General features: G+C 44.3%; 1 protein-coding gene across 1 annotated transcript in view; it reads right to left on the bottom strand.

Moving 5' to 3' along the window:
- The window catches only part of LOC117530856 (glutamate receptor ionotropic, NMDA 2C-like), a 188,917-nt gene that overhangs the window by 54,928 nt on the left and 122,069 nt on the right, over positions 1-11,920 (bottom strand). The window contains exon 8 of the mRNA XM_034193800.1: positions 7,637-7,848. Within this exon, the coding sequence (XP_034049691.1) occupies positions 7,637-7,848 (212 nt within the window). The remainder of the gene's footprint in view (positions 1-7,636; positions 7,849-11,920) is intronic.

Below are 11,920 nucleotides of genomic sequence, written 5' to 3'. Positions count from 1 at the left end.
TTCCAATGTGAGGAAATGGAAGACCGCAGGCACAGTACTAGTTAAGGCCCGAAGTAGCAGGCCAAGAAAAATCTCAGATAAGCTGAAGCGAAGGATAGTGAGCACAGTCATAATCAACCCACAGACCTGCTCAAAAAACTTACAACATGATCTTGCTGCAGATAGTGTCTCTGTGCATCATTCAACTATACAGCGCACTTTGCACAAAGAGATGGTGTATGATGGTGTAATGCAGAGGAAGCCTTTTCTGCATACACGCCACAAACAGAGTCGCTTGAGGTATGCTAAAGCACATTTGGACAAGCCAGCTCCATTTTGGAATAAGGTGCTGTGGACTGATGAAACTAAAATCGAGTTATTTGGACATAACAAGGGGCGGTATACATGACTGAAAAAGAACACAGCGATCCAAGAAAAACACTTGGTACCTACAGTAAAATTTGGAGATGGTGCCATCATGCTGTGTGGCTGTGTGGCCAGTGCAGGTACTGGGAATCTTGTAAAAGTTGAGGGTCACATGGATTCCAGTCAAAATCAGCAGATTCTTGAGAACAATGTTCATGAATCAGTGACAAAGTTGAAGTTGCGCTGGGGCTGGATCTTTCAACAAGACAATGACCCTAAACACTGCTCAAAATCTACTAAGGCATTCATGGAGAGGAACAAGTACAACATTCTGGAAAGGCCATCTCAGACCCCAAGATGGCCCGCTTAAAATCTGTGGTGTGATTTTAAGCGGACTGTCCATGCTCAGAAACCAACAAACCTGAGATGTTTTGTAAAGAGGAATGGTCCAAAATACCTTCAACCAGAATCCAGGCTCTCATTGGAAGCTACAGGAAGCGTTTCAAAAGGAGGATCTACTCTATTCATCTAATACATCTATTGATGTATTTTTTTTTTCTTTTGAGGTGCCCAAATTTATGCACCTGCCTAATTTTGTTTAAAGAATTACTGCACACTTTCTGTAAGCCCTATAAAGTTGTCTCCCCAAGTGTAATTTACAGGTGTTTAAAATCGATTTTAAAATTTGTGATTCAAGGCACAAATTCATGGGGCACAGTGAATCAACTTAAAATATAATGAAAAAAAAAAACATGATTATAAAGACTTCTTCAAAATTATTAAATACATGCTGATGCATATACAAACTATAATCCAGCAAATCAGCTATGTAATATGTGAGTGTCTTATACTGTATAGTGATATAAGTCCTTCAGAAACTATTATAAATACAACTGTCATAATTTCTGTTCAAACGTGAAAACAGTTGTTTATATACACAAATTATAGAAATAATTCATGGAAAAATAAATGTATAAGCTTCAACAAGTAATATTTGTCATCCACTTGATACTGGGGCTTAGTAAATCACTGTCTAGACTGATTCTCTGTGCCCGATTCACTGTGCCCTGGGTGCATGTGACACACATTAGTCATGTTATCAAATAGCTGATAGTCTGGAGAAGACATAACACATGCTCATCAGTTGAACGGGGTAGTCTTCTAACTAATAACAATTTTTTGGGCCACCTTTCATCTGTTGTGAGAAATAAATACAAAGACACTGACATCCACAAAATTTACTTTTGATAGGAAAAAACTGACTTCACTTGGCACTTAGTTTTACCAAAAACAAAACACTAATTTATAAGGGGGATGTCTTTATGCATAAAAATATGGCATAACTGCTGCAAATATATATGTAGTTTTGCAGATATAGCTACTGATTCACTGTGCCCCATGATTCACAGTGCCCTGGTTTCTCTGACTCCATACTTCCTTTTTGAGAACTGTTTGCTGATCCATGAATTACACCTGAATGTCTCCAATACGAGCACATCTTGATTGTTTCATTTCAACTCCATCTTGACAGTCTACAGAGGAAAAAAAATGACAAAAATTGTGTCCCTGTCCAACTACTTATGGACCTGATGATATACATGTGAGAAACTGGGGTGGGGGGAGGTCTCCCTCCCTCTGTGTTCCCTCCCTTGCTCAACTATTCTGTTGCCAGATTGGAGAACTCGAGTCTTTGGGGAACTATGAGTCATGGTTTCTGAGATCACTTCAGCATGTCAATGAGTTGGCATAACGTGATCAAGAAAGCATGTGAGCGGAGATTAAATGGAAAACTAATGCCAGTAATTATTGTGAATAATGTAAGCAGTCCTTTTAAACACATTTCACTCTATTTGAAAGGCTTCTTTCACTGGAGTCAATAGCCGTGATGAGCCAACGCAGTGTTAATTAATTGCTGCAGGCTGAAAAAGCCACCTGTCGTCATTGCACACACTCCACCGCCAACACAAAAATACACCTACACGTACGGGACAGTATCCTCTGAGGAGGAGCAGCAGCCGTGTGGTCTTCAGAACTGCCTAGAAACTAGTGCAGCATGGAGGGAAGCACCGTGTCTGAGTCGGACCAGAGAGACGAGGACGCTCAGTCGACAGGAGACAAGGCCTGACGGCGTCGGTTTGGGAAAGGAGGGCAGGCTCAAAGGAGGACAGATGGATAAGGAGGAGGAGGAGGAGGATCTTTGAGTCTACTGCTGTGAGGAAAATTAGGGGTCATTTTATACCAGTCCTCCCCCCGTAAATTCAGTATGTAGTCACAGAGGCGCTTGAAAGCATCACACAACCTTTATTTTAATAAGTTGGATTACAATCACCAATTACTGCTCTTAATCAGCGCGGGGGGCACGACCATAGGCTCGGTTTTCTGGCAACAGAAGCCATCATCTGTCCATAGAAAGGATTTTTAATGAGCAAGACAAAAAAAAAGTTTTAATCACACTTAACATCTGCTCTGTGGGGAAGCTGGTCAAACCACACGGGGAGATTAACTGATTTGTGCCACAGCTTCGGGCTGCGTCTCTCCAGCTCTCCCTTTCATTCTTTCATTTCATTTTCTATTTGCTGGTCAACATCCAAATGGAACACACCAGTGAGAGAGAAATGGAGAAAAAAAGAGAGGGTAGTATGGGATGACATTGTCTCACGCTATGACAGATGCCCCCATGTTAGACAAATAAATCTTCTTTACTTGCAAATCAATGTGCCATTGTGTGCAACAACAGCCGCTACATATCTCTTTTTCTAATTAATGTGCCACCCATGGTCAGTCTGATTCCTTCACACTCAGCCTGATTGTACAGTCTGTTTTCTGTTAGTCGGGTGATTATAAATTCTGTTCTGTGACGGCAAATTGCTAATTTCAGCAAAGGTCAAGGTGATGCATATAAAATATAACACAATGCTAAAATACCCTCGGCCATATGAGCATTGTGTTATTTATTATTTGCTGTTGTTTAATTAATTATTTAAGCTCCTATTGTCTTGCGTACAATTTGTACATGTTCAAAATAAATCATTTGTTCATGTGCAAATCAAGGAATATTTGTCAATCACATCTGTGCATTTGCAGTTATTAATGAGCAAGGTTGGGTAGGATTACTTTGAAAGAATACATGTGGATTACATGTATGTATGTATATACATTTGGATTACTTGTAATCTGATTACTTTTGGATTACATTTCAAAGTAATCCTACCCAGCCTTGTTAATGAGACAATTTTAACTCCATAGAACGTTAGCTTTGAGTTAGCAAAAGTTGTGTGCATACTAACGTCTTGTTATGATTCCAGAGTTGTTATCAGGTTCCAAAAAGAGCATTTTTAGTTTTAGAAGTGTTTATCTCTCGCTAGTTTTTACATAATATACCAGAAAGGAAGCTGTTAGCAAGTACCTGCACCAGGATGTGACGTCACCATGCTAACTTCTATGAACTCTTTTGTAAATAAGTTCAGAGGTGTTATTAGGTTCCAAAAACAGTGTTTTCAGTTTTAGAAGTGTCTCTTTCTCACTAGCTTTTACATAATATATGAGAAACTTGTACGTATATAAACACATAAAACGCGGTTTTGAAGAGACCAGCAACTAACGTCACGGTGCAGCTCTACTCTGAGTGGCTGTCACCCGTGTCACTCTAAAACCAAATGGATCCGATTGAAACAGAATGTGACTTTAAAATACATCAAGGTTAGCTATCTTTGAACTCGTCTATGGTCTGTGTCCCAAGAATGTTCCCTGTGAATTTCAATAGTTTGTCAGTAATAGGACTGGACTTATGCTGAGCACAGACAGACGGACAGACGAAAAACCTTTGCAATACCGATGGCCATATTTGATGGCCTCGGGTAAAAACCCACTGTGCTAATGCATCCTGTATCGCCGCTGTACAGTTAAAAAAATTGTAAATCCAACAGTGTTCTTTATTTCCTAATAATGATCATGCTGTTTTTAAACTAACTGTTCTCTCAGTGAGATTTGGTTGCGCTACTCCTACTTTGCTCAGGGCCACCACCAAAGTTTTTGCATGGGAATCACATATTGATATGGTTTTTCTCACACAGCTCCAACTGTATAAGGAGAATGGGCCTCAAGCAACCTTGAATGTGGGAAATCTTGCTTGGAGTCAAGAATACCTATTGTATCACCGTACTGTCACACAACAAGGGCTCCATTGAACATATAATGAACATATTGACATATTAACGTATTTTTTACAATGTTTGCATAAAATATGTTAATATGAGGAGTTTTACAAAATCGTGTCTGTTTATAATGGAGTTGACTTAATATCAAGGGAGTAAAATGGCTTTGGCAGGCTGATGAGAACACTTAGTGTGTTTGTTTTCCAAACAGAACATTCCTGGTTCAAGGCTGTCCATGGCCTCATATCCTTTTTTGTAATTTATTTATTACAAACTACATTTTTATACATAAAAAATTTACAGCATTGTTGGAAAATTATTTAATATATTTTCTCAGTTTTTTGCTGAATTATTATTAGCAATATATGCAGAAATATTATTACCAACCACAGCTGCTGGGTTTTATGTTTGTTTGGTTTTTGTTTTTGTTTGTCTTTACATAAAAACAACAGAATTTTCTGATAATTTTTTGCTGTCTTTTTTTGTTTTGTTTTTTTTACTGTGTCTATCACTTTGACATTCCACACTTAACTGTAAGGACAAGTTTTCATTTTTACAACCATAGTCATATTAAAACACGAGGTGACTGGATGGTTGATCTAGATTACAGGATCCCTTGATTGAAATTTTGATTTTATCTGACGTCACACTGCTCCAGTTGCTCCATCTGAAACAATGGCTTCACCCTTCCAGAGGAGTGTCAAAGGATACAGGAAAAGTTGGCCCGATGACAACTCAGCCTGTGGTGTGATCTTGGCCCCATCTGAGTACTCCCAGGGGCGGGGTTCTCTTATTACCATGGCAAGTACCCCCTCTGGAAACCCCAAAATCAGTTTGAAAATAGAATTCCAACTTCGTTTGTGCCAGGTGTACTAGTAGAATCAATGCTACGCACAAAACGTCCTATGCCAGGTTTATAGTCTATGGGAGCCAAATGCTAGAGGAGCTTGCTCTCCACATATTTAACAAATAAATTATCAGTTTGCTGATAGAAATTCAACTTAGTACACATCTTAGTAACAGGAAAACAGAGGTCGGGAATGAGAATGAGAGGAACAGTAGTAGCCAGTAAACCAGTATTGATCAGTACTGTATGTCTGGTATTTATATTGTGTATTTGTATTTATATTTGCAAACTGTTTTTCTTTTTTCACTTTTGATACTCTGTGTGCTTCTTACCCTGTGTGCTGCTATACAGTGCTGCTGGAACCTCAATTTCCCTGAATGAGTCTTCCCAAGGGATCCATAAAGTTCTATCTAATCTAATCTGAAGCAGTTGTAGACTCAACACTATGGACAAAGGGGTTTATGGTCATTCCACAGCAGAGCTACATGTTTTAAATTAAGCTCCAATACCACAGACCCCTGGAGCTTTGGTGGTTTTTGATGTTTCACAGGTGACTGAGAGATCACCCAGGAGAACCCTGGCATTGGAGACGGCTAACATTCTGCAATGAGAATCACCCCAGAGCAACTCCTCAAAGAAGTCAACCCAGTGCCAGACCCTCTGGAAATGCCAGGATTTCAATAATTAATTAAAATAATTGAATCAATATACATGTACATATAGAGAGTAGTAGATGGATCTATGTACATGTACATACGTTTCTACTGTGTGAGTGTGAGGATGAGCAGTACTAGTTGTGGTGGTTTCTTTTGGGTGTGCCCATTTTTCTCAGGGTTGCCAATGTGCATCCAGTGTGGACACATAATCCCACTATCTTTATTGAAATATTGTGTACTGACAGTCACACAGCAACACATACGAGGTCTGTTAGAAAAGTATCCGACCTTATTATTTTTTTCAAAAACCATATGGATTTGAATCACGTGTGATTACATCAGACATGCTTGAACCCTCGTGGGAATGTGAGAGTTTTTTCACGCCTGTCGGTTACGTCATTCGCCTGTGGGCAGTCTTTGAGTGAGGAGTGGCCCACCCTCTCGTCGTTTTTTTCATTGTTTAGGAATGGCTCAGAGACTGCTGCTTTATTTGATCTAAATTTTTTCAAAACTGTAAGGCACAACTGAGTGGACACCATTCGATAAATTCAGCTGGTTTTCGGTAAAAATTTTAACGGCTGATGAGAGATTTTGGTCTGTAACTGTCGCTTTAAGGACGGCCCACGGTGCCTGACGGCGATCTGCGCTCCGAGGTGGCGTCGTCTCGCTGTTTCAAGCTGAAAACTTCCACATTTCAGGCTCTGTTCACCCAGGTCGTCGTCAGAGAACAGAGAAGTTTCAGAAGAGGTCGGCATGAGGAGTTTATTCAGACCGCAGGGGGTCGCGACAGGAAAAACACCTCCATTGGAAACCTTAACGGACAAGTTGGAACATGCCCAAGCTGTTAAACAATTTCTCAGATACTCACTTGTTGAAAGCCATCAAAAGCCACCTGAATTTTACAAATGGTTTTCAACACAGAGGTGTTTTTCCTGTCACGGCGCAGACGGATTTGTGGTGTCGTCACGGATCCGACTCGGTGAATTTGCCTGCACGTTCTTTCATTACAAAATCTCCTTTAACAGTGGAATGTCCGCATAAACTCCTCATGCCGACTTCTTCTGAAACTTCTCTGTTCTCTGACGACGTCCTGGGTGAACAGAGCCTGAAATGTGGAAGTTTTCAGCTTGAAACAGCCAGACGGATGCCACCTCCAACCGCGCCGCGCCGATCTGCTTTGTGAGCTGTCCTTAAAGTGAAAGAAACTCCACAATCTCTCATCAGCCGTTAAACTTTTCACCGAGAACCAGCTGAATTTCTCGAATAGTGTCCACACGGATATCCGTCACAGGTCCTGAAAAAAGTTTGATAAAGCAACGCGCGCTGTCTCCAGCAGCGTCTCAGACAAATGATTTCAGCCGAGAGGGCTGGACCAGTGCTCACTCAAAGCCTGCTCACAGGTGAATGACGTCACCGACATGCGTGAAAAAACTCACGCATGCACACGAGGGTTCAAGCATGTCTGGTGTAATCGCACATGATTCAAATCCATATAGTTTTTTTTTATAAAACTGCCGGTTAGTTTTCTAATAGACCTCGTACAAATATGTGTGTCTGTGTGCATGTCAAAGTTGCACATATACTTTATCTGCTATAGTATGTGTGTGTACATTTGTGTGTTGTGGCGTATGTACCCGTCACTATGATTGGCCTGACGCCTGCAGGGTACTGTGTTGCGAACACACGTGCCGGTGCCTGGATCCACATTCTCCACCATGACAAAGGGGTGCTCCTCCAGCGTGGCCACGGTCAGGTGACGGTCATCAGACACGTGCTCCAGGAAGCTGCCGTAACGCGGCCAGACAGGGTAGCGGACCTGCAGAATCCCCCGGGCGTATGTACCCACCTGGAGTGGAAGAGACAGGTGAGACAAAGAGCTCATTGTCCACCATTTTGACCACAGGTCACGCCATTCTTTCTCCACCTGTCATGACTTTTCCGACTTCAAAGTGTGACTCATTTTTAATTTTATGAAGAAAAATGAACGTGTGCTGACCTGGAGCCAGAGGATAGGAAGATGAAAGAAGAGTCAAGTTCATTAATGCATACTGAGGGGGCTTACAAGTCTTTGAGCAAGTCTTTTTAAAAAAAAAAAAAGAAAAGGAGCGGGGAAATAAAAAAACAGCTGACTGCATCATATTAATAATAAATTCCAGAGTGTGTTGCATCAATAAGAAAAATGCCTGCGTTCTCATTGTGCTGTTATTGATATTCTATTTCCACCTCAATAAACACAAATGTCATTATTCTTAAAGTGGAACTGCTTGTGATATTTATTACTCTTTGGGTTATTGTAGTTAGTTCTGTGTGTCAGATTTCAGACACTGGCCTTTGCTGTTTCTTCAGAAAAAGTTTCTTGCGTTTCTAATCAATACGTTGATTTGTATGACACCAATGAAAGAATGCAATGCTGCATGATCAGAAAGAATAATTTAATCCAGATCACTTTGTGGAACTTGGTTTAGTTTTAGGTTTGGCTCGCTGTCATGAGTCTGAGATCTGGCTGGCGTATGGTTACGTATGGCGTATGGTTTAGCAGATTGCCTCGACAATTGGTGATTTCTTTTCCTCCATCAATGGCTTAAAGGGGTCATATTGTGCAAATTTAATTTCTATTTTTATTTCTAATTTTTAATTTCTGTTTTAATCAGACTTTGTTTAAAATGTTTGTGAATTAAAACCTCACCTGGAGCAATTTTAGTTTTGTCTTGTTTTGCTGTTGGTGTTGTGTGGGCCGCCAGAAGAGGAGGTACTGCTGGCCCACCACCAGAGGGCGCCCTGCCTGAAGTGTGGGCTTCAGGCACGAGAGGGCGCTGCCGCCATGGACACAGCCGGGGGTGACAGCTGTCGCTCATTACCTCTTGACAGCTGTCACCCATCTACTCAACATCATCTCACTCCATAAAGACCAGACGTCATCTCCACCTCGTTGCCGAGTTATCATACTTCATAGGAGGTAATACTCTCAGCCTTTTTGTGAGATTTGTAACTCTGTTATTGTGAGAATTTGCAGGAGAACCGGTCGTTTGTGAGGAGGCTGTGCAAGACGGCGCTCCTTTTCAGCTGAGACCGCTGCAACATATTGAATGAGAGGTGGAGGTGGCATTCCCACCGTTGTTGTTACTGGGTGTACACACACCCACACTTGACTGTCTTTGTTCTTCGCCAGCAGTACCAGATCCGACAGTCGGGGACGGTGATCACCTGGGAATTCGGGACTTGGCGGCTCCAGTATTCACCAGGTTCTGGGGCGGCGGAAATCGTGTGGTTCCGGCTCTTCTCAGGACAGACGTCTTCTATCCTCGAGCCTGCCCACACGTCACCTCTGTGTATTGACTGTTATGATATTCTGTGATTGTCTGTATGTTCGTTGTGCACATTCACAACATTAAATTGTTACTTTTTGGCTCATCTATTGACCGTTCATTTGCGCCCCCTGTTGTGGGTCCGTGTCACTACACTTTCCCAACAGGATATCTCGGCCAGCGTCATGGACTCCGAGGGGCGTCACCCGGCTGTTGAACGACCAATGGGAGAGCAGGGAGCGCAGGCGTCTGCAGGAGACGTGATTGGTGAGCTGCAGCACATTCTCACCGCCTTTACGGCTCGGTTGGATCAAATGACTGAGCAAAACATCCTCCTGAACCGCAGGGTGGAGGCTCTCTCCGCACAGATGGCGGCGAGCGCTCAGGGCGCTGCTGCGGCTCGTCCTCCTGCCGACCCTGTGCAGGATATAAACGTTCCAGTGGTGGTTCAACAACCCCTCCCACCATCCCCTGAAGCATACATAAGCCCTCCTGAGCCGTACGGAAGTTGTGTGGAGACGTGCGCGGACTTTCTTATGCAGTGTTCGCTCGTCTTCGCACAATGTCCCGTCATGTACACGTCAGACGCTAGTAAAATAGCTTATGTGATTGCTCTGCTTCGGGGTAAAGCACGCGCCTGGGCTACGGCGCTCTGGGAACAGAACTCACGGTTGTTATCAGCATACACTGGGTTTGTGGGGGGAGTTCAGAACAGTGTTTGATCACCCTAACAGAGGAGAGACCGCTTCAACCGTGCTGCTGTCAATGAGACAGGGACGCGAGAGCGCAGCCGCTTATGCAGTCAACTTCCGCATCGCGGCTGCGAAGTCCGGCTGGAATAACGTTGCGCTCCGCGCCGCCTTCGTAAACGGACTGTCGTTGGTTCTGAAGGAGCAGCTGGTAGCTAAGGAGGAACCACGGGATTTAGATGGGCTTATCGATCTCGTTATAGGGTTAGACAATCGGTTGGAGGAACGCCGTCGGGAGCGAGGCGAAGGACGTGACCGGATACGCGCCGCCCCTCTCCCTTCCGGGTTCGATAAAGCGCCGCCCTCCCCACGCTCCACAGCCGCAGCGCTTTGTGGGGCAACAGCTCCCCTTGCTGACGTTGTTAGGGAAACGCACAGGGCCAAAATGGGGAGGCTGATCCGTGGAGAGTGTTTTCTCTGCAGCTCAACTGAGCACATACAGAGAAACTGCCCCAAACGGCCAAAACGACAACAACCGCCCTTAGAGACTGGGCTAAGGAGGGGTCAAACCATTCAAGTGAGACACACACAAATTGCCACACGACTCCCAGTCACAATCCTGAGCGGGGATTTAACCCTTCAAGCCCGAGCACTGGTGGACACAGGGTCAGAAGGGAATCTGCTAGACAGCAGATGGGCAAGGGAGGTAGGGCTCCCTCTGGTGGCGCTTCCTTCACCATTGCAGGTGCGGGCACTAGATGGCACCCTCCTCCCTTTACTCACACACAAGACACAACCAGTAACTCTGGTAGTGTCTGGAAACCATCAGGAGGAGATTGAGTTTTTTGTGACTCCTTCTACCTCCCGCGTGATTTTGGGCATCCCATGGATGTTGAAGCACAATCCCCGGATTGATTGGCCGTCTAGGGTGGTGGTTCAGTGGAGCGAAACCTGCCATTGGGGGTGTTTAGGATCCTCGGTTCCTCCCAGTTCACAGGCTAAGGAGGAGGTCAAAGTCCCTCCCAATCTGACGGCAGTGCCGGTTGAGTACCACGATCTTGCTGACATCTTCATCAAGGATCTGGCACTCACCCTTCCCCCGCACCATCCGTACGATTGTGCCATTGATTTGGTTCCAGGCGCTGAGTTCCTGTCCAGCAGGCTGTACAACCTCTCACGACCTGAGCGCGAATCAATGGAGACCTACATCCGGGACTCATTAGCTGCCGGGCTGATCCGGAACTCCACCTCCCCGATGGGGGCAGGTTTCTTTTTTGTGGGCAAGAAAGATGGCGGACTTCGTCCATGTATTGATTACAGGGGGCTGAATGAGATTACAGTTCGCAACCGATACCCGTTGCCATTGTTAGATTCCGTGTTCATCCCCCTGCATGGAGCCAAAATCTTTACTAAGTTGGATCTTAGGAATGCGTATCACCTGGTTCGGATCCGGAAGGGAGACGAATGGAAGACGGCATTTAACACCCCGTTAGGTCACTTTGAGTACCTGGTCATGCCGTTCGGCCTCACCAACGCCCCCGCGACGTTCCAAGCCTTGGTTAACGACGTCTTGCGGGACTTCCTGCACCGATTCGTCTTCGTATATCTGGACGATATTCTCATCTTTTCTCCGGATCCTGAGACCCATGTCCAGCATGTACGTCAGGTCCTGCAGCGGTTGTTAGAGAACCGACTGTTTGTGAAGGGCGAGAAGTGCGAGTTTCACCGCGCGTCTTTGTCCTTCCTGGGGTTTATAATCTCCTCCAACTCCGTCGCCCCTGATCCGGCCAAGGTTGCGGCGGTGAGAGATTGGCCCCAACCAACAAGCCGTAGGAAGCTGCAACAGTTCCTCGGCTTTGCTAATTTCTATAGGAGGTTCATTAAGGGCTACAGTCAGGTAGTTAGCCCCCTGACAGCCCTGACC

The sequence above is a fragment of the Thalassophryne amazonica genome, chromosome 18 (genome assembly GCF_902500255.1).
Source record: "Thalassophryne amazonica chromosome 18, fThaAma1.1, whole genome shotgun sequence".
Taxonomy (NCBI): domain Eukaryota; kingdom Metazoa; phylum Chordata; class Actinopteri; order Batrachoidiformes; family Batrachoididae; genus Thalassophryne; species Thalassophryne amazonica.
Note: the sequence above shows the minus strand (reverse complement) of the source record. Positions and strands in the feature narration are given on the sequence as shown.